Genomic DNA, 23,485 nt, shown 5'->3' on the forward strand with positions numbered 1-23,485 from the left:
GTTCAAACAAATCCATTCATTAGATTGGGCATTTTTTGCTTTTTCACTTTGTTTGAAGAAGTTACCCTAAACACTTTTCTTTAGGGGGTATCAGTGAAGCCTGGATGCTGAACTGAACATCTAGACGTTTTCCCCATTTCAGTTCTCAGGAATATAAAGTCAGTTTTCTCAATATCTCGAGTGTAAGGAATGTGATAGTTGTTGCTTCATGCTTCTTCTCTAAGGTTTGAGTTTCTAAAAATCCTCAATGGGATTCTGTAAATGGAAGTTAATGGCTCTCTTATTTCTCATGTGCTTCACGTGGATTTTTACTTGATTCTCTTTGAATCAAAAAAAAATTTTTTTTTTGAGTCAGACTCTCACCCTGTTGCCCTAACTAGAGTACAGAATTTTTCTATTTTTTGTAGAGACAGAGTCTTATTCAGGCTGGTCTTGAACTACTGACCTCAAGCAGTCCTCCCACCTTGTCCTCTCACAGTGCTAGGATTACAGGTGTGAGCCACCGTGCCTGGCCACTTTTTAGGGTTTTGGGATATTGATAAGTCCTGAGAATACCTGAAAGAAAAGGAAGGGACTGGAGCTCTCACTGAGTCTTTGCATTTTGGGGAGATGGGTTATCCTTGGTTTGCCATCTCATCTCCTCATACTGCTTATTCATTTCCATTTCTTTGTTACACATTGGTTACCTGAATCTTTGTTGATATCGCTGGAGTGTTATTAGCTCATTCACAGGAAAATGGACAAGAGGAGAAATGAATTTCATATTTATTAGCTTTGTGCAGTTTAATAGTAGCTATCTCAAAAATACTGAATGGGAAAGAAGTTTGAAGGGGATTATCTTTGGGTGGTAGTAGCCGTGGTCCCAAATAATACACCGATGCCTTGACTTTACCTCCTTCTGAATTGTCTTTGTCTGATAAGGAAGAACTACATTGCACTTCTGTATAATATTGAACTTATTCTTGTGTTACTGATTTAAAATTCAGAATGAAAACATTTGTGAGAGGTTAAGATATAAAAAGGTAACAAGAATGTAGGTTCTTTTTTTTTTTTTTTTTTTTTTAAATCCAGCACTTTGGTAATTTACTTCCTATAATTTACTTCCTTTAACCATAGCATCAAAGTAGCTTCCAAATACATTGGAATGTTCAGGAACCCATATCTGCCATTCATTCTTTATGAATACAACATAGTTATTTCATATAAGGAAATGTTATATTGTTTTTACTTTTCTGTGATCGATCGTCTTTCATTTTTTAAAGTCTAGTAATGAATAATCTAAAGTAGCCTCTCTTCCTCAGCAGCGTGGCTAAGTGTTTTTATTTTACCTATCTTTTTTGCTCAGTTCAGTCCTCAGTGGTGAGTTTTGTTTTTTCTCAGGAACTAGTCAGGTGAAACTTTTAGATTTTGATGTGTTAGTTTGGTGAGTGGCATCATCCCCCTGCTGGGGAATTTGCCTTGAAATTTGTTGGAAGGACAAAGATGAAGTTCTCTTTCTGGGGCTGTTGGAAAACGAAATTTAAAATGGCTTTGGAAATGAGTAGCTTTGTGTTATCTCCTTGGCTGTGAGGATTTAGGTGTATAAATTCATGAGTGTCTTATTGTGGTTTTCCTTCTAGAAGGGCTGACGGCCACTACCTGTGTCTATGAGCTGTCTTCTTTCACCCACCAGGTTCTCCTGCGCTGCCCAACAGCATGGTATATTTTGGAAGCTCTCAGGATGAGGAGGATGTCGAGGAGGAAGAGGATGAGACAGAAGATGTCAAAACAGCCACCAACAATGCTTCATCTTCATGCCAGTCAACCCCCAGGAAAGGAAAAACCCACAAGCACGTTCACAACGGGCATGGTAGGTCTACCGTTGAACTTAGGTAAAGAAAATAATATCCAAAGCTTGGGTGAGAGAGCTGGAAGACAACACCTGCTGAGAAGCAGAGAAGAGACAGTACTGGGTAGTGGCAAAGCTAGTTCTGGATACTTCACCAAGTGCCAGATACTTTATGGGACGCTTTATTAGTACAACACAGTATTGGCCGGCGTGGTGGTCCATACCCCTTGAGGATGCTGAGGCGAGAGTATTGGTTGAAACCAGGAGTTCGAAATCAGGCTGGGTAACATATCGAGGCCCCTTATGTACAAAAAATTAAAAAATGAGCTGGGTGCATGTGGTGATGTACACTCAGTAGTCCCAGCTTCTCAGGAGGCTAAGGCGGGAAGATCCCTTGAGCCCAGGAGCTGTGATCATGCCACTGTACCTTGGGTGACAGAGCAAGACCCTATCTCAATTAAAAAAAAAAAAAGAAAAAAAATATATATAGACATCGTTAGGTTGTGGAAAGGATGGTAATTTCCACAAGAGCCGCATATAATACAAATAATAAGAAGAAGGAATACAAATCATCCATCTACGAGGGATGGTCAAGAAGGTTTTGTGAAGCAATTTTTGTGATCCACTTTTAAGTATTATGGTGAGTTTAGCAGATGGATACAGTGTAAACAGAAAACTATTATTCCTCATGGAATTAAGAAAATGCACATGTATCATGAAGTAGATTGGTTTTTCCCTTGAGTATTGTATGGAGGAGGAGGATTAAAGGTTGGGTATCACAGTGAGGGAATTCATTTTGTTTAAATAAGTTGGCCGTAGAACATGCCTAGTGAATATTCAGCTGAGAAGTGACTTAATTGGAGTTGGGCTCTGAAAAGATAGAGCTGGCATCAATGATGAAGATTTCTTGAAGAGAAATGACTTCAAGAAGGAGGAAATACATTGGGAGGTTGTAATTGTAGGCAGTTACCTGGTAAAAAGTAATAAGGACTAAAAATTGGTTTTGTAAAATATATATATACATATATATATATTTTTCTTTTTTTTTCTTTTTTTTTTTTTCTCTCCCAATGTCATATCAGTATAAAAGGGAGAGAAGTCCAGAGACAGCTTGGAGAGGACCCTGTAACTCATTGGGCTGGCATGAAGTGTGGGGAAGGGAGTAAGAAAAGAAGGAAAAGGAGAGGGAAGCAAAGAGAGTGGGGGTCAGGAGATGTCATGGCTGCGTGCTCTGGATTTCCTACCAGCTACTCTGCTAGATGTGTGTTATTCAGGACTCACAAAGACCTTATGAGGTAGAGAGGCCCTGTTCACAGGTGGCAGAAAATCAGTGCTGAGTGACTGAGGCAAAGGAATGTCTGTCATTTCCCCCCTCAGTGCCTGTACAGAGTTCACACCAGCCGTTTTGCACTCTACGTGAGACAGGCTCAGAGCAAGCATAGCCTAGACACGATGGAAGTCTGCGTCTGCCTTTCCTTGTTGCTGGGCAGCGTGTACTTAATGTGCCTTCATCGGTCCTGCTTCTGGCTGTTTTTAGGTACACCTGTAGAGGTATAAGACCTCACCCCCTTTTAAGGATTTGTTGTTTAATTGGGGAGATGGGGCCTAATACAACATGGTAACTAAATTTTAACCTTTCAGGAAAAAGGTTGTTCCTTGTAGCTGCTGTCATCAGGGAATCTTGATGGTTGAAAGAGCACTGCATATGTGAGTTGGGGTGCAGGTACCGACATGCAGACGAGCTTTCCAGGGAAGATCAGCAACATACATGGTGAAATGCATAATAGTGTTTGGTTGTAGGATGGTGGCATGTTGTCCCACCAATATGGGGAGGGGTGTGCTTTCAGGTGACCTGGAAGGACAGGAGAGAGTCAATAATATACGCCCTCCTGGGCAGGTAGAGTAATTCTGATAGAGTAGGGAACTGTTGATGACTTTAGATGTGGAAAGGAGATGAGATGAGTGATGTTCTGAAAGATTCCCCAGTTTAGTCTGAAATAAAAGGAAAAATGACTGGCATTGAGGATTCTATCCAGGGAACATCAGATGAGAACCTGGACGTGAGAAGATACAGTGGTGGTGCAGCTTTTCACAAGGGCCTGCAGAGAGGCAGGTTGAAGGTAGTGGAATAGGAAGTAGGAAGGCGGTTGAACTGGGGGCAAGAACTTTATTATCTGCTGAGTGTGTGGTAGTCATTCTCAGAATTGCAGAGGACAGATGGGATTTACCGTTAGGGAGCTGCTGGTTGAAACTGGACGAACTTTCTGAGATATAAGGTGGAAAGAAAGGAAACTTCTGAGAAACTCTTTTTCTTTCCCTCAAGTCTTGAGAAGGAGTTTAGTTTATTTTCTTTTTTATTTAATAGAGAATCAAGAGTTAATAAATGGTTGGGCAGGGCGCCCTACTCCTGTAATCCTAGTACTCTGGGAGGCTGAGGCTGGAGGATTGCTTGAGGCTAGAAGTTTAAGACCAGCCAGGGCCACATAAGGTGACCCTGTCTCTACTAAAAATAAATAAAATTAGCCAGGTAGGGTGCATACCTGTAGTTCCAGCTACTTGGGAGATGGAGGCGGGAGATTGGATTGAGCCCAGGAGTTTGAGGTTGTAGTGAGTTATGGCGTTATTGCACTATAGCTTGGGCAACAGTGAAACCTTGTCTACAAAAAAAACTTGTGATGTAAAAATCTTCATCATTTGTGTACATGGATCTTTAATTATCTTTTGACATGAGCTACAGGGTAAAGAGGCAGTGAATGTCTGAGAGCACATTACAAGAGTATAGGAAGAGGGTGGATGAGAGTGACTGAATTGGCTGAATTTTCACCTAAAAGAAGACAATAACAATTCTGCTTTGACCACTGTCCATTGTCATAAGGTGTGAAGGAAATTCGTGTAACTTTTCTGTCTAGATCTGTAAATGCATACACACAGATACATTACTAATTTTCAAAAATCTTATGGGCTTTTACTATTTTAAACAGTTAACGTTTTTGGAAAAACAATACTCTGGTGATTGGAAAGGGTTTAAAGTTTTCCCTTTGGGGATTTGCTTTGTTAATTCAAAGGTTTCCCAAAACACTGTTGGGTTGTTTTGTGTACTAACACATTTTAATGTCTCTTGGCCGGTAGGATACTGTGAGTCTTTAGTTCCAGGCTGGGAGGACTTAGGTAGAAGGGGTGGGTGGGGGGTCCTGTGATAATCCATGTGTGCCCCCTCTTGCTGCCTTGCTCCCTGTCTCTTCTGTTGTCCCCTTTCACATGGTAGAGTCACGGCATAAGTCACAGGAACGATGGGAAACATACTTGGACCGGCTGGGCTTAGGGGACTAACCCTTCTGAGCCTGCTGCTCTGAGACTCGTAGACAGCAAAACCAGAAGGCCCTGTACAGTCCTTTCCTCCTTCAGGCCTGCTTCTGATGACTGTTTTCTTGCTTATGGATCCCGTTTATGCCTCTTTTTCAAATTATGTGTAAAAGTGTACTGTAGTCTCCAGTACAATGTCTTCAATTCCCAGGAAGTGAAGGGCTTTCTTTTTTTGGCAGTTAGGGTGGCTGGCTTATGGCCTTAGTTAGATTGAGATCACCCGTGATTGGCCCAATCTCCAACCTCCAAGCCTCTGCCTCTTTGGTTACGTCACTGGTTGAGCTGGGAAGGGGTTGGCACTTGTGGCAAAGAGCTGCCTTAGTCCCCAGCTCCAGCAGAGTCCCAAAACTCTCATCATTGTGAGAGCTGTTGAAACGGCCGTGCAGTTTCTGTTTGCCTGAACCTAAGCCTTGGTTCAGGGGTCAATTGTAGGCCCAAGCGATCTGTCCTTGTGCTGTTTGGGTCTCTTCTAGACTCCATCCGCCCTGCCATCCCATGCTGTTGTTCGAAGCCCCAGCCCTGTGAGGCCGTCTGTGTGCAACAGGCCTGTGCCCGTTCCCAGACCACGCACCCACTCCCCTGGGCGTTTCCCTCTGGAGTGCAGTTCTCTGTTCAGCAGCCTCACAGAGACGTTTGAGTTGTGTTTTATCTGAGTTTTTCTTGTTTTTGCTGTGGCTGGGCACGAATACCTTTCACATCCTTTGCTACCTTAAACCTGGCCAGTAAAACCCGCATCCTGTGGGGTGCTCAGAAGACCAAATGAGTGAAATACACGCAGGCAGCAAACCAACTCCACTGCACTGTTTTCTGCAAAATGACCTTGCGAGTTTTCAGCAAATGTTAATGCCTGTGTTAAGGAAGATTTCATATTGACGTGTTCCTGAAATTGCTGTCTTTGTAGCGGATTTGGGAAGCAGCTCCGCAAGACATTTCAGTGGGGAAAGTGCTGAAATATAATCATAGACTCTTTGAGGGCAGGATTTTGCCACATTAACCATTTGCGGAGTTATTTTTTCCATCAGATATAAAATAAGTTCAACTTCTGTGCATATGAGAAACGTGTAAGCGCTTGTGCCGGTCCAAGTGCTTTGTGAGAGAACACACATGAGCATGGCATACACGGTCTGCCCTCAAGGCCCTAATGGTACAGGACGTCCCCTGGCCAATCTGTCAGAAGTGCTCTAGGAAGTCCAGGCTCTGTCCATGTGTTCGTCCTCGTCCCAGAGGTTTGAGTGTGTCATTCGTCTTTGTCATCCCCTTGTCACTTTATGTTTCTCATATTCTGTCCTCCTGACTCTTGTCTCCTGGCATGTGCCCCTTGTGTCTTGCCACTTAGGACCGTTTGTAGCCCCACCCCTCACATCCACGCACCGTGGACCTTGATCAGAAGGTGCTGTTGGCTGTAAGCAGCCTGTATACTCCAGTCTGGGCTCCGTTAAAAAGGGCAGTTTGTAGTTTTTCTGTACATTTATGGGTTTTGTGGATTTGTTCTCCCTTTTCAGGCATCTCAGTACCAGGTCTTTTGTAAAGTCGTGTGAAAAGAAAACAGGACCTTAGTCTTTAGTGCTAGGTAGTCATTTAATGTAAAGATCACCAGGTTAGTTCTTTCCCTCCCTTCTTTCTGAAGGGAAGGACACTAGTTACTGAAGAGGCATTTAAAATGCTGCCCTTGCCCAAAACGGCAGATTGCAGCCAAGAGCCAAGGATTTGAAATGTCTCTTCCGGTGCCCCGGCCTTTGCACCCTTCTCTTGTAAGGAAGAGAGCTTGAACTTCGTGATGGGTAGGGCCTGTGCTTTGATGGTGAAGTCACCACCCTCCGGCCTGGCAGATGGTGGCAAGGAGCCAGCGCCACGAGGCACTGCCTGAGAGACACGGCTCCGCTGAGGTCTGCAGTTATGCTGTTGCCACGTGGCTTTAATGTCCTTGGAAGCCAAATAGTAGCAATCCACAGGATGGCAGTGCTTCCCTGTGAAAGCCAGTGGAGGTAATGGAGTGGAGCCAGCCTAGAAATGTACCAGCCACTTGGAATGTTCCTCCAATTTCAAATGACCCGGCAAAAGATGATGGTTTCATTGAAACAGAGAAGTCAGCTTTGAAGAAGGCCAATGTCAGCCTCAGAAAAACACTGAGCTCTCTCACTTCCTAGTTGGCCTTGCTGCCTTACCCTGTTTATTTTGTATCCACTTTTCATCAAGGAAGATGACAAGGAAAGAAACTAATGTCAGCAGTTATTAAAGCAGCCATTGGTACAAGTACTGGTGGTGCTTGGAAGTCAGTCCTCAGGCAAGAGGTACTAGTTAAGTGGAATGATATTTCTGAAGTTACTATTTTCAGCAGTAGAGAAGGAAGTTATAGGTGTTAGAAGGTTGTCATCCAAAATGGATAAAACGGAAATGAGTATTCCTTAAAAAGTAAATATTTTCAGCTGTGGAATATTCTTATGTCTAACATTGCTCTTTCCCTAATCATTTCTAGATAATTAAAATTACACTATAAGATGAAAAAACAGACCACCAAAAAAAAGAGCAAAATAACACTTACAATACCAATTTTCCCAACATTTGTGTGTGGTGTATCTTTTTAGGTTCTAGGAGTGTCTTTATCATAGCCATCAGGAAATTAGTTTCATGTCACCTTCTTTTTTTAAATGACTAATTAGCTAGCTGTGTCTTCCTGGGTAAGGAATTTATTTAGCTTCTCTAATTTTTTTTTTTTTTTGATACATGGTTTCTAATAGTTTATTCTATACAGTAAGAACTTGTAGATCTATGTAAATAGCATACATAGAGGTCTCTACAGTTTACAAAACTGTTTCTTTTCCTTCCTCTGGGGACAGGGTCACTGCAGCCTTGATTTCTTAGGCTCAAGTGACCCTACTGCCTTAGCTTGCCAAGTAGCTGGGATTACAGACAAGATGTCCCCATGCCTCACATTTTTTTTTTTTTTTCTTTTTTGAGACAGTCTTGCTCTGTCTCCTGGGCTGGAGTGCAGCAGCATGAACACAGCTCACTGTGTCCTCAGACTCCTGAGTATCCAGGACTACAGGCGAGCGCTACCACGCCTGGGTAATTTTTTCTATTTTTGGTAGGGACGGAGTCTTGTTCTTGCTCAGGCTGGTCTTGAACTCCTGACCTCAAACGATCTCCCACCTCAGCCTCCCAGAGTGCTAGGATTATAGGCGTGAGCCACCGTGCCCTACTGCTTCTCTGTTTCTTAATTTTCACTTCTGTGAAATGAGCAGGGTGGAGAGATTAGCATGCATTTGTCCATTCATTGATTCATTTATATCCCATCCTAAAGAACTCATTACTGCTGGTGTCCCTTGCACAGCAGTAGTACCGTTCAGATAGCTCACGGTGGATGATGCCCACTGCCATGTGTTCAGGGAATGACTTTTCCAGGATTACCTTCTGAGCTGAGTGAAAGTTCTGGTTAAAATCCTGTCTTTGTAATTCACTCTGCTTTACTCGAGACAACAGTGCCTTTTTAAGATTAAAAAACTCACCCTGTTTTCTACTGGTTCACATTCCTATCTACGATTTGTCTTCTTACTTCTCTTAGAACCATAGGAAAATTGGTGTCCTGTGATGTCCTCCATTCAAAGTGGGAATTGCCGAATGTCAGCAATAAACCCGAGGACTCCAGTGGTTCACACAGGAATCCTCTGAGTGGTCAGACTGAGAACTCGGTTTTCATAAGTAATAAATGCTGATCACATGTTGACAACAATTGCCGTGGCAGCTTAAAGTTGTCTTTCCTGCTACCTTTAACTCAGGTCCATTTCTTTGTAAATTTAGAACAGAAATCCTAGAAATTCCTTAGAATGGGGTTTCATTATGAGTGTGGCCATCAATTATCAAAGGGGATATTTGTTTAAAAGGGACATATAATAAAGTGAAACAGATACTCCCACAGAGGGTTCACTTGCAATAGAAAGTTGTCCATAGGAGTACAAAAGGTACCTAGTCTGTTGGCATGGCACTCGGACAATGCTTCTATCTTTAAAGAACTGGATAGGTGGTAGGTGATTATGCATATGAGAAAATGCTAGGCCCTGGGTTGCCCCTGGAAGTTCCATTGCACCTGATGTGGCCTGAGGTGTGGAGTATTCTGAGGTACTCAGAGTGTTTCTTTTGTCTGGGGTTCAGAGGAGGCCGCCTTCAGGTTTGGAAAATTGCTAACCTTTTCTCCGAGCTCCTGCAGAGCTGTGAGCTTGATTAGATTCTCCAGCCACTGGTGCCTCTTGCCTCCAAATAATCAGCAGGCAGATGTGGGGGTACCTGACCCATGCAGGTGAGACGATGGGGTTGCTGCTTCCTGGAATGGGTTAAAGGGCCCTGCGGTTGCCACACCTGCCACCTCGGGAAGCCAGGACGCTGTGTCCTGCTCCTGTGCTCCTCCTACCCCCACCAATTGTCGGGTTTTATGGAGCTCTTGGTGAAATAAGCAATAACCCAGCAGTGCTTCAGATGAAAATCAGCTGTCTGGATGCATGGAAAGAGGTTGGTTATGGTTTGTGAATATGGTTAGGACTCTCCCTTCCCTCTCCATGCCTCAGTTTTACTCCTTCATTTCCTAAAAATTCAAATGTAGAGGCAGACGATCTCCATTTCCTTTTTGGTTTTTGACTTGGGTGAAGAAGGCGCAAGTGTTAAGTAGGTTTTCTTTTTTTTTTTTTGGAGAGAGTCTCGCTTTGTTGCCCAGGCTAGAGTGAGTGCCGTGGCGTCAGCCTAGCTCACAGCAACCTCAAACTCCTGGGCTCAAGTGATCCTGCTGCCTCAGCCTCCCGAGTAGCTGGGACTACAGGCATGCGCCACCATGCCCGGCTAATTTTTTATATATATATATCAGTTGGCCAATTAATTTCTTTCTGTTTATAGTAGAGACGGGGTCTCGCTCTTGCTCAGGCTGGTTTCGAACTCCTGACCTTGAGCGATCCTCCTGCCTCGGCCTCCCATAGTGCTGGCAAGTAGCTTTTCTAACAGGAAGAACCTAAGTGAGGGCATAATAATTGAGTAGTGAAGCAGTTGCTCAGAATTGTTGGATCTTTTACAAGGAACGTGGGAGACCAAGCTGGTTTTGTGTGTGTGTGGTTTCTCTTGTCAAATTTGTCCTTTTCCCTGTTTTGTATGCTGGAGTTGTTGAGGCATGTCAGGAAATCCAGCAACATCTGTGTCCTCCCCAGGGAGATCACCCCCCACTGACATGTGGGGAAATGAATGCATGAAAACAAAATATGGAGAACTAATACTTTCATACTGGGGTATGTTTGGCCAAAATTTTGATTAGGCCCCACGTCTTAGAGAGTGGTTTTACTTCAGCTGTGTTTGAAGAACCTAGAACCCAAATTGCTCAGTGGTATATATTGCTTTATCCAGTTTCTCCACAAACAGAGCAGGAGTGTGTCTCAGGGCTTGGAGCCAGGACATCTGGTCTCCTGGGAAGAGGTGGAAGAAGAGAGTACACACCCTTGGACACGCCATCCACACTGGGCTGCAGTTAGTGTCTACGCAGGCCTGTCAGGGACAGCGCTCTTCTTCTTTGCAGTAGGTCCCCTGCTCCCAGTAGTCTCCTACAAGAGCCTAGTGTCCCCAGGCAGATGTTTTGTTTTGCAAACATTATACAGGACTCTAATGTTCTCATTTATAATCCACTGCACATCCTAATGGAAATGGATTTGTTTATTAAAATACATAATCGGAAGTGACTTGGACAGCATCATGTGAGCTTTTAACCTTGGGTTAACACTCAAGGGTTACAATAACAATGCTTCCAGCGATTTCTATTTTGATAGCTCATCAGAGTTTCCAAAATACTCTTACATATACAGAACCTCAAATGATCCTAACAATAGACCCCTTAGGTAATCACTATTTGGAAACAAAATAACACAATCAAAACACTGCTTTGTGGGTGTTTATGTTACAAGTTGATATTTGAAATGCCTTAGTTTTTAAAACGTGCTCGTAATTGGTTATTTTTTTCACTGGGGTAAGTGAGGTAGACTAGACGAATTAATAAATGAGTCTGGAATGAATCTGGCTCTGGCTTTTCCTGAGTTCTTTGTGGAGGAGAACTTGGTGAAGGTTTGTTGCTTAAATCAGCCACATACTGTATATTCTTCCAGTGCTTTTTTTCCATCAAGAAAAATGGAAGGAATAGGCAAGACTATTGTTCCTTTTGTGTGCATCTTTTTCTGAAGAGGGATATTTCTCAGAAGACTTTTTAAACAACATGTCATTGGACTCCCAGCTGGAATGATTTAATTGCTTTTGGATTCACACCGGGGGCATGTTGTATAAGGGCCAAAAAGCAATCATTTGGACGAGTTTATCGCATTTCTGCTCTGTGATTGCCTTCGAGGTGCGCTGAGCCCTCTCTTTGTCTGGGCGGGGCGGGAGTTGCGTGCAGCAGGGCCAGGGGCTCACCACAGCTACGGTCAGCGAGGACAGGCGCTCTCTGACACATGCTTTTTTTCTCCAGTGTTTTTTTTTTTTTTTCATGGGATAGCCTCTTTGCCTCATTTTAACCTTTGGTAGCTCCATTTTTCCTGTTGTCACAAGCGAATATTCTGCAAAGTTGGAATATGGGCTGGGAGCTTATTTTTTATGGGCAGTAGTATGTGCAGAGTCGGGTTACACAGTATGCATTCCTAGCCATCCCCCCTCCACATTTGGGGCAGTGGCCTGTGTTTGAGGCCACTTGGCAGAATGGTTCAGAGTACAGTTCAGGCACTGAACCTCTTATAGCTACAGTCTTGCTGTGTTTTAGATTTCTTATCTTTAATGAAATGATCATAGGAGTGCCTTTTTCATATGTTTTGGTAAGAATTAAATGAGTTTTAGAACAGCTCATGGTAGAAAGCACCTTATTGTCCATTATTAACACAACATTTGATTGAAAAGATCTGAAAGCTTAGAACAACCTTATAATTGCTGAGAAAATTCCAGAAAGTTCATATGTCTCAAATGCCTGGCACATGATGAGGGCTGTCAAAGAGTTGACTATTACCACTGAGTGTTGCAATATTATCAGCCATCCCAGAACCGTTTTGTGAGCTGTTTCAATATGGTAGAGGGTTTGCAGTAATTCCTGTCTGTATAATCATCTAATCCCAGTTTCTTTTCACTTTATTAGTTATATCCCTAAGGTACAGGTAGGACCTTAGGGATATTAACACTTAACACAGCTGGCGCTGGCCCCAATGTAGTTCAGTATGGAGCCCCACCTTCCTAACACCTGCTGTGACAGCTGGCTAGGAGATAGATGCTGCACCTAGTGGTGGAAGAGAGGTTCCTGGCTCTGGGTCCTGCTAAGCAGGTGTCATTAGGCTGGCTGGTTGTTTAGCCACTTTACGCCTTAGCTTCCTCCTTTATAAAATGCTGTTATTAACACCTGACTCAAAAAGCCATTTAGGGATTGCAGGGTAGGATGGTGGTGGGAGTGACTGCTAATGGGTATGGGGTTTCTTTTTGGGGTCAAGCAAACGGCTTAAACCTTGCATTGTGGAGATTGTTGCACAGCTCTGTGAATATGCTAAAATCCATTGAATTGTGCACTTTAAATGGGTGATTTACATGCTGCGTGAATTGTAGCTTATTAAAGATGTAAAGCAAAAATCTGTGGGGACTAAATGAGGTTGGCAGGTGTACGTAGTACAGGCCTGGCACTTGGTGAGTTCTCAAGAAAGCAGAAGGTGGCTACCACTCCTGTCACAGACCTTGTGCCCCAGGACTCTCTTGCTTAAGAACTGTGGTACCTCTGCAGTTTGTTAATGCTTGTCCCATTCCTGCTATGGCCCATGGTTCTGTGCTGCTTTGTCTTCTTGCCAGTGATAAAGTATGAGAACCTTCCAGGCCCATTGCTCCTAAAGGCCACTGGCCCAGATATTCCTCCCATGGCCCCCCTCTGGCACACTGGAGAATGCAAATGCCTTAGAACCAACTGATGCACACAGGCTAGTAACCATTGGTCCTTTCCTCAGCCCCTGTGGGGGCCAGGAGGGCCAAGAAACCATTTTTCAATGACAAAAACCATTCATCCTGATTTATGGTCTTTCTGTTTTCCTGACCTTTATATTCTTATAAAGGTCTTATGGCCTTTTAAACTTCAGTATTGTAAGTTATCAGTAATACACAAGGGCTGTCCAGAAAGTATCCAACCATTGTTAATAAATGGCTGGATACTTTCCAGACAGCCCTTGTATATAAGAAATATATTTAAAAGACAGAAATATCCAAGTCTATTAGTTATTTCATATTGTTGCACATAATGTATTTTTAGATCTGGGGACGGTGGCAACCAAATTGTGATTGGGTGAAAATATTCTGTGACTTAACAGTATTTAAGTTCTATAGAAAAGTAAGAAAATGCAATTGGCTTTATTTGTTTTTTTTTTTTGTTTGTTTTTTTTTTTTTGAGACAGAGTCTCGCTTTGTTGCCCAGGCTAGAGTGAGTGCCGTGGCGTCAGCCTAGCTCACAGCAACCTCACACTCCTGGGCTCGAGCGATCCTTCTGCCTCAGCCTCCCGGGTAGCTGGGACTACAGGCATGCACCACCATGCCCGGCTAATTTTTTATATACATATCAGTTGGCCAATTAATTTATTTCTATTTATAGTAGAGACGGGGTCTCGCTCTTGCTCAGGCTGGTTTTGAACTCCTGACCTCGAGCAATCCGCCCGCCTCGGCCTCCCAGAGAGCTAGGATTACAGGCATGAGCCACCCCGCCCGGCCTGCAATTGGCTTTAAATTCTTTTTACATGTTTCTTTCCTACGGTAATTGTAATCAAAGCGAGAGAGATTTCATTGTGTAAAAGTTGCAGAAGGTTTTTGCAGACCCCCTGTAAACCAGTGGAATTTGTTGCTGGAGTCGGGGTGCAAGGAAGCTGCTATAGGTTTCGTCTCTGGCATTCTGGCTTGATGTTTCCTCCCAGTGTGAGCGAGCTGCTTGCTGACTGCTGGATTATAATGGGACTTTTGCTCACCTGAGCTATGTTCTTGCAGCTTTCCCTAGTTTTACATGTAGGGGTGCTGTAGGTGCTGTAGCTAAGTTAGTGGAGCTGTTTTGGCCCAGGGCAAACCGGGTTACAGCATTCACACATGCTGCTTTAAAATCCTTTTGAACTGTTGGCACAGGTTGGCAGACATGCCATTGTTTTCAGACAATAGTGACTCAAAGTTGAACGGGCTCCAGGGAGCAAGTGTGGCTTTTGTACAGTAACAAGGATTTAATGCCAGCCAATTGAGGGAGTCTGCGTCCTGCCCGAGTCAGGATGCCTTGTAATGACATGAAGCTTGCATTTAAATATCTGGCTTGAGATCAGAAACTTGCTGTGGATCTTTTTTTTTTTTTTTCCTTTCCTCAACACATTTCTTTTTTATTTACAGTGATTCATTCTTTGCCCCTTCCATTTGTTCGGGAGTGAGGACTGGAGGAAGGTCTTTTAATTTGGGGGTTAGTTCGGTCCAGTCACCAGGGTCTTCTGTTCATTTTGTTTCTTATTCTTCATTTCCCTGCCAGCAGACCTTTCAGCCTAGCTCCCTCTGATGGCTCTGTCCACATCTCTCTGTCAAGGAGGCTCGGCCTTCAGAGCTGTATTATTTAGGTCAGACACTGAGTAATCCCAGGATAGCATATAACTTTTGTCAGACGGCAAGTAAGGACTCCTCTTTCCCACTCACCTAATAAAAAACATCAGGATTCCCTCCTGGCCTTTGAATGAGCAGCCTTTATTATTAGCACGAGTAATTAGCAAGATAGGGGCATCTGGTTCTGGGAGGGGCTTGGAGACAGAAGTAGATGGCTGGCTTTGTCAGCTCTCTGTAAAAATAATTAATTTTCTCAAATGTGCATGTTTTCTTTGCCATTGTAGCAAGAGCTTTCAAAGAGATCACCCTTCTTATAGTTGCATAACTCTTTTCTCTGAAGAACACAAAGTATTTTATACACTTTATTTAAAATACTTGAGCAAGTCTTGGAGGGCAGATAAGGGGAGGCCACCTAGCTGGTTTGTGGTTTAAGGAATTGAGGCACTGGTGTGTTTGGGAAACTGGAAGGCTAAATCAAGGGTACATGTAGGTAGTGAGAGCTTTTAAAACCTCATGATGGGCTTTTTCATAGGTTGCTTTAAGGATCTCACCCAGGAAGCTTGTCAGAATCTAAATATGTGAGTGAGCTTTTGGGGAACATTGTTTAGAACAAGTTCCCTGAAGCTATAACTGTGAATTTCCCCTTAGAAAAGTGTAGCTATCCACCTTTCAAGCTGTTGCAGGACTGCTGTTAAAGACGTTTCTAAAGTAATTGCTCTTGTCCATGTCTTTTTCGTTTCTCACTGAGAGCAAACCTTAACTTCTCAGGAATGAAGTGACCCTAAATCAAAATACCAGCCTTTAGTTTTAAAGATTGTGCTTTCCATGGTGTGGAAACACTTGTCTATAGGCTATTTAACTTTCAGAGTATGTGTATACAAATCAATATATTTGTCTCTGTTCATTAACGTAAAGCTATTTGTATCTGGGTACAATACAGTTTCCTAATGTGGTTCGCAGTGATGAATGCTTTTTTTCCTCTCCTTAAAGAAACTAGTCCAATTATTCCTTTTAATTGGGGACAGTGTGCAGAGGACTTCTATACATCGAACTTTCTCTGTCTTTCTGTCTCTTATGTTCACAGGGTTTAGTCTTTCCCTGTGAGAGTGAGTTTTTTTTCCTTCCCCCTTCTCTCCCTTTCTCCAACCTTACAAATTAAGACAAAAGATAATTACTTGGAGGGGTAAAACTGGCAGGTTCCCACGACACTTAAAATTAATGAGCTGTTGAGTACAAAATATACCTTGTCTTTGGCTCCATCGTCTTTGCCCAGTCTTCCTCCTCCCCCCTTTCTTCCCATTTAACACATGATTTGACTTTTTGGCTATGTTTGCCATTTGGTATATTGCTGCTGTAAAATAGCAAGATAGTTACAGAAAGTGGCTTCATTTGAAAACCATCTCTTTGTTTGCAAATCAAAGTTAATTTGATTCAGTTTTAAATTTTTGTATATTTTAAAACTCTTCTTCTTTGTGGATGTTAAAATATTCTTGATGAGAGGATTGTGCAGCCAATTGGGCTTGTTACATTAATGTCACCTGCCTCCTTCTCCCCTCAGGTTCCTGTTTCCTATAACCCCCAGTACCTCACCACTTCCTCTTTGACTTGTAGGGCTTTGCTTTCCAGAGGAGTAGGTTGGGTGGCATTAAAATAATACCAAAGAGTTATGCATCCCATTTCGGGTACTGATGAAAGATCTGGGTTTTCTAGATCAGAAAGATATTGCTAATAACCACAATGCCACTCTTAACAAATTCCTGGGAAGTCCTAGTTTAGCAACTGCCCTTGCCTCACAGCTGCCTTGGAAAGAGGTGAGGTAGAACTATGCACACATGATTCCTACTGGTTTCACGCTACACGTAAAGCTTCTTGAAACCATGATGTAGTTAATCATGGAAAAGATGGTTCCAGCCCCAGGATTTCAGGAGTTGTTAGATTCAAGACCTCTTTCTGTATTTTGTCTTGTTTTTTCTAAATAGAGATGGGGTTTCGCTCAGTTTCCCAGGCTAGAGTGTGATCATAGCTCATAGCTCACTGCAGCCTCGAACTCCTGGGCTCAAGCAAACCTCCTGCCTCTACCTCCTGAGTAGCTAGGGCTATCAATACTTGGTTGAAATATTCTATTGTGTGGGTATGCCTCTTTGTTTATCAAAATGAACAACCGTTGATGGATCTGTGATTTTTTCCCCCCGATTTTTAACTATTAGTAATAATTCTGCTATGAACATTTGTATACAAGTTTTTATGTGGACATATGTTTTTAAAATTTCTCTTATGTATGTTTCTGGGAATAGATTTAGTAGGTCACATGAGAATTCTTACTGTGTCAGCTTTTGAGGAACTACCAGCTTGTTTTCCAAAGTGGCTGCACCATTTTACATTCCCGCCAGCAGGGTGTGAGGGTTCCAGTTTCTCCACATCCTTGCCAGTCCTCATCGCATGATAGGACTGTCCTTTGCATGATAGCCGTCCCAGTGGACGTGAAGTGGTAGTTCTTCGTGATTATGATTTGCATTTCCCTGATGATTGACCTACCCTTGTTTTGTACCACCAGTGCAAATATCAACCCACTGAAAACGTCTTATGTATTATTAGGAAAATACTAATACTTTGACCCTTAGCAGATCTCCTGAAAGGGTTTCCAGATCCTAGAAGGGCCTGTAAATCTGCTTTGAGAGCTGCTGGTCTGACCACATCATTCATCATGCTGGTATTAATAGAACATGTGGGGTGTGTTTTCAGCGTCGTACTTCGTGCTTGGGCGACTGATTAGCGACTCCTCTTTTCCCCATGAAAACAACACTGGGAGGCGTTAGGAGGCACCTGGCTCTGCTGGGCTTTCTCCGCACACTCCCACTTAGGGACTGGCAGTTGCGTGGGGCATGTGACAGGCAAGGTCAGCATGGCTGAGTTAATAACACTGAGGGGTAGGAGGGTGTGAAGGGTCTTGCTTAGGGCCAGCGTTTGGCTGTATTTGAAATCCTTCTTTATATTCTACCTGCAGGGAGGGAAGAGCAGGTCTGGCCACAGTCAGATTATATAGTCACCTGAAATGGCCCTTTTATGGTAGTAATATAACGCCTCCCAAATACTGCCTCCCTGAACCCCAGACATTGTACTAGATGTTCTACCCACAGATGCTCCTGTTATCCTCATAGATGAGAAAACTGAGCAATAAATAAACTTGCCCTGTTTTGAGCAGCAGGGCTGGGAACTGAATTGCAAATATCCTGTTATAAAGGAGGGAAATCCATAAAGTAATATTTTTTTTAACTGAATAAAAAGAAATAATTATAGAACTGGTATTTCTTAATAACAGGCTGTACCATGAGACATACCTTAGTGGCAGCCAAAAGCAGAGAAAAGTATGGAATATTAGAGATTTAAGAAAACAAACTACTTCCTTTGCTGTGTTTTAATAAAGGAGTTGTGTTCACTGCCTTAGAAAATTGGTGAATGGTCAAGAATTGCCTGGATTCATGTTCTCTGGCCTGAGTTTTAATCACATTGAAGTATGACTTCTTACGGATGTTGCTTTTAATTTGTCTTGAAAGCTAGCACAGATACTGGCAGCTTGGGTATGATTGATGGTTTCTGACAATGAGTAGTTACTTACACTTAGAATAAATGCCAGCCGTTTGAAGCTCTCCGTTTTCTCTGTAATCGAGAATAAGTATCCAGTAGAACCTTGTGGAACACAGGATCATAGTCCATATTTTCATGTGGCCCTGTCTTCTGTTCAGTATTTAAAATCTATTAATCACTAGTACTGGAAAGAACTTTGAGTCAAGGTTCACATTCAATCCAGATAGGTAAGATGTAAAACCTCTGTCTTATACAAAATAATAAGTAGATGAAAGAATTAAATCTAAGCAATTTAACCAGAAAACAATTAGAAGGAAACTTTAGGAGATGATTATTTGACAATATGTGTGGGTAGAATGGCGAAATGTTGGTCAAAGGGTGCAAACTTTGTTAGGAAGAGTAAGTTCTGGAGATACCTTCTATAGCCTGATGGCTATAGTTAAACATAACATTCTTGAAAATTGCTTAGAAAGTAGATCTTAAATATTCTTACCAACGTGAGAGTGAGTGTTGAAAGAACCAGGGTTGTAGATACAAATTTAGAAATGTGTAGAATATTCAAAAAGGGGAGAGAGGGAGTTTTTGAACTGTGTGAAGGGCTGGGAAGAGAGACCAAGATTTGACTTACGCTGTTTCAGGTCAGCAGAAAGAGGTTGCAGTTCAAAGGAGGATGGATTTTCCCTTTCAGCTGTCAGGCAGTGAATTCTACAAGTTCTGGTTGGGGTGGGTGTGGCCCGGAGTTGCTCAGGTGGCAAATGGGCAAGTAAACACAGTAACCTTTCAAGTCTCCGTCTGACTGGAATTTCGAATGAGATCTAAAAGTGATCACCATAGCTTCTCCCCTTGCTGCTCTGCCTAAAGCCACCCACGGACAGGGTGTCTTCCTCCTTCCCTAAAGAAATAAGCCTCGGCTGGGACTGTGTGAGGGGAGGGGAGGCCTGAAGGTTCCCGAGAAACAGATGTGAAAGGCCACATCATTCCACGGGGAAGGGGCTGGACTTTGGGAGCCTGTCTGGGTTTGCAAGTCCTAGCAGCAAAGCAGAAGAGAAGAACCACAGCAGCAGCACCACTGAGTTTACCGCAAAACCTGAGCACCCCTTTTCTTCCAAAGTCCCTCCCCAGTGGGTAGGATCCACCGTGCACACTGGAAATTCCCACTTGTACCACCTGGGCCTTGGGGAAGGGTTCAGGGGGGCTTGGGAGGCAGGCTGACCTCCTGTGCCGGTGACAGGTGGCGTGGCCTGGGCAGGACACTCACCTCCTCCACCTGTAAGCCTCCTGTACCTTAGAGTTGTTCAAGGTTCCAAAGGCTAAATGCACTTCAAGGCTTTAGCATAGTTCCCCTGGTGTCTGTTAGGTGTCAGGCACTTGAAGATGAGCTGTTATTGCTGTTTTTGAATTTAGGAAAAGGAAGCAGGTCTGGTTCAAAGCTCTGCCACCCCTTTCTTCCTGCTTTGCTGTCACTAGTAGGTCAGATGGAGCAGCTGCATCCCTGACGCATGCAAGGAAGCAGCTCTCCAGCCTTAAAACACATCATTTTTAAATCTGAGAATACATGTTCTTACTCCAGACCTCCCGTCTGTCTGTACTCAACGTGGCCATGTTCTAGGAATAAGACTATTAATATTTGTGTTACAGTCTCTTTTTCTTAAGGTATGATGTTGATATTTTGAAGGCTGCAGGGGTTTGTTTATTTATTTTTCGGTAAGGATCTTTCCATTGTTTCAGGCAAAACAAATAATTCTTAGGACTTGTTTGTGATTTTTAACTTAATTTTGTCCCTTGAGGTTTAGGATTCTTCCTGTAGTCTGCATTAGGGTGCTGGTTGTTTCCCTTGAGAACACGCGACACAGGGCGGTCGGTTCTTTGTGACTTCAGGAAATGCAGGTTACAGGCTGGTGATCATCTACTCAAGGTAGTGTGACCTTCTTCCTCCTCTCTTTTCCTCTCCAGTTTTTAATGGTTCCAGCAGGTCAACACGGGAGAAAGAACCTGTTCAAAAACACAAAAGCAAAGAGGCCACTCCCGGGAAGGAGAAGCACAGCGATCACCGGGCCGAGGGCCGCCGGGAGCAGGCTTCGGCGAGCCAGCCCACGGCAGCCCCCGCCGCGGCCGCCTCGGCCAAGGGGCTCGCTGCCAGCCACCACCACCCCCCCCTGCATCGGTCGGCTCAGGACTTACGGAAACAGGTAAAGCCCCCAGGCGTGCCTGCCGGAACCCACCTCCCCGCTTCACCAGGTTAAAACGCATCTTTGGAGGGCTCCGGAAGCAGGAAATGGTGCCCAAAGGTGAGACGGGATTACCTTCGAGAGCGCGATTACCTTCGTACACAGGTACACTTGTGTGTCCATTTTTCGTGTGCAGATCCGTCACACTGTGGATTCGGGTCCACCACACCCGTTCCAGAGCTCTTGTCCCAGTAGAAGCTCGTACAGAGCTTTTCTACGTATGTTTTTGCATGTGAATGAGAAGAGACTCAGAAGGGACCCAGAGAGACAGGTGTTGGTTGTACTTTTTCAGCCCTGCTGCATCCTGTCTGTTTTCCAAGGACCTCAGGCTAGGGTTGAGTTTTTTGAAAAATATAAAACATTCTTTCATAGTTTCCCTGTGGTGAAATTCTAATACTAGAGCATAATTTGGGCCATATTAGGACTAGAGGTTTTTTTCTAGAATCTTTAGGATCTTTCCTTCCTGCCCTTCGAACCCACCTGTGTGGCAGGAGTATGGGTATGGGGTGGCTGAGTAAGTGATGTGTCTGTGAGCTTTTTACTCTCTCTTGTGCGCGCGCGCGGGCACACACACACACACACACACACACCCACCCTCCCTTTTCTTCTGCACTTCACTTATTCAGGTTGGATGGCGTAAATGTCCTGTCTCAGTGCATCCTATCTCAACTCTCAGCACTTGCCCTTCATTCAGTTTGAGGCTTCCTTTATAAATGAACGAGAGGAATTGGCGCAGTTGGACAGAGCTGCAGGTAGCCACAAGCGCCACTGTGCGCTGGGTTGGCTCTGCCCCCCTAGCTCTGGGGCCTTTACAAAGCTTGAGAACTATGATTCAGCACTGTTACACCGGCCCTTGGGGGGGTCTGGCCCGTTGCTTCATGTTCAGGATCCCAGCTGAAGGACACACCCCGAGGCTCTCTTTGTAGAACACTCTCCCGTCATCTGAGTAACTGCAGGAGCCTGGCATGCTGCCATGGGTCAGAATAGAGTCCTTGCACGTAGTGTCCTGTGCTCAGCCAGGGACCCTGCAAGTGTTGAAGGGGGATGCCCTCTGGTCACCTCGTCCCCTGCTCCCTTCCCTCCTCCCTCATCCAGGCTAAATCAGCCCAGGTGGGCTGATGACCCAGGCTCCTGGTTCTATTTCAGCTCTGTCGCTGCCCTTCACTGACACCTGAGGTGCTATATTCAACCTTCCTAGGCCCTGTTGTTTCTTTGCAGCTGACCACACCAACTCCTCTCACTGGGGCTTTGTGAGAAATGAAAGGAAAATTTTAAACCCATCAGATCCCATTAGTTAAGCACTCTGAAAATAAGGTCAATAAGAGCAAATTGTAGATTCCTTTGTGACTGCTTGATGCAAATGATTAGACTCTAACCTTTTCATCTTTTCAACTGTGTAAAAAACATGGGCCCAAAGGATATTCTGATCTTCAATTTCAAATGATTTATTTTTTTATGTCAACGTAAAAGGTAAGGATGGACACTTATATGAGATGTGGATGGTTAGGGTGGAGGGATATACTTTTGTGGGGGTGCTGCTGAGGTGCCTTTGCCCTGTTTGTTCTGATGAATTCTGGGGGCAATAACTTTGAATAATGCTAGATGATAGTTCTTAAGCTTTATAAAGGCCCGAGGGCTCTAGACTCAGAACACGTGAGTATGCACTCCATAGATGCCTTTTCCTTTGTGTGATGGTCTGGCCAGCCTTCTACTCTTTATAACACCACACGAGCCATCTGTGTCCCGGGGTGCACATGCCTGGATAACATTAGCCCTGGAATTGTCAGTGGCAGTGGCTGTCCCTGGATAATAATGCGGATGTGTGTGGTAGGTGAACAAAGGAGCACATGATGTTTTCCTTTGGTCTCCTGAACTAGTACTTCAGTGAAAATGTAGTAGAAGACAGTAACAAGTTTAGGATGGTCAAACAAATTCCCTAGAGAGGGTTTTGAAGCTAGTTTCCTGAGAGTCATGAGCATGTTTTTGCTGTGTAGAAATGTGTGTGGTCCCTCAGCCAGGATATAGACTAGGAGGCTGCCCCGAGTTGTGGTGATGTGTACTTCTCATTCCTTACGCCCCAGCTGAGCCATCACTTGGAAAAGAAGGTTGTCATCTTGCAGGGACAGCCAACAGACACATGCATCTGAGCTCGGTGGCTGTTGGGGGAGAACTTTTTACGTGAAAATGTACAGGAGTTGCAGAAAAGTCTTGGCCTTGTAAGATTCAGCTAGGGCCAAAGATTTGGGAATACTCTTTTAAAGTTCTGGAAAAATGTAACTATCCAGAGGGGGAAATAAATAGAAAACTATGTTAGTCCTTTAAAAAAGCAGATTTAAGGTTTTATTCTGCTCCTCACTAGGTTGTACTTGCAGTTTGAGTTGCACTTGTTTGTGGCGTGGTATTTCGAGTCAGGGATGCTGCCTGTAGTGGACGGCGGGGTTATAAATACATCCAGGGGCTTCGCCAGAACTCAGGCTTTCCTTCTAGAGCGCACTGGCCCTGGCCTGGCCGAAGGGCTCCTTTCTTATGCTGCTTCTGTGGTCCATGTTTGTGCAGGGTTTCCGCCCCCTTCCATGTTTCCCTGCATATCCACTGTAGTTGTCTTCTGTGTGGGCTCTTATGTTTTTTAGTTCAAGTTTTGAAGTCCAAATGGACTTCGCCTAAAGAAACACTCCCTTTCAAGCCCCAGCTCCGTGTCGAAAGTTTAACAAGGGCCTCAGCTCAATGGCTCCCTCTTGTGGGGAATCAGGGCTTGACACAGTGGAGCCTGGTTGAACTGAGGACAGCGTTTTTGCTTAGTTAACCAAACACATCATAGAGTCATTTCTCATCTTCTGCTCTGCCTTGGAAATGCGAGTTTTTCCTTTTCATCTGTCTTCACATTGAGTTG

General features: G+C 43.9%; 1 protein-coding gene across 3 annotated transcripts in view; it reads left to right on the forward strand.

The window, feature by feature from the left end:
* JARID2 (jumonji and AT-rich interaction domain containing 2) overlaps nt 1-23,485 on the forward strand; it is a 248,002-nt gene that overhangs the window by 196,171 nt on the left and 28,346 nt on the right. For all 3 annotated transcript variants that reach the window (XM_012753517.3, XM_012753520.3, XM_012753525.3), the window contains 2 exons: nt 1,673-1,849; nt 20,321-20,556. In XM_012753517.3, coding sequence (XP_012608971.2) covers nt 1,673-1,849; nt 20,321-20,556 — 413 coding nt within the window. The remainder of the gene's footprint in view (nt 1-1,672; nt 1,850-20,320; nt 20,557-23,485) is intronic.

This window comes from Microcebus murinus, chromosome 15 (assembly GCF_040939455.1).
Source record: "Microcebus murinus isolate Inina chromosome 15, M.murinus_Inina_mat1.0, whole genome shotgun sequence".
In the NCBI taxonomy this organism is placed as follows: domain Eukaryota; kingdom Metazoa; phylum Chordata; class Mammalia; order Primates; family Cheirogaleidae; genus Microcebus; species Microcebus murinus.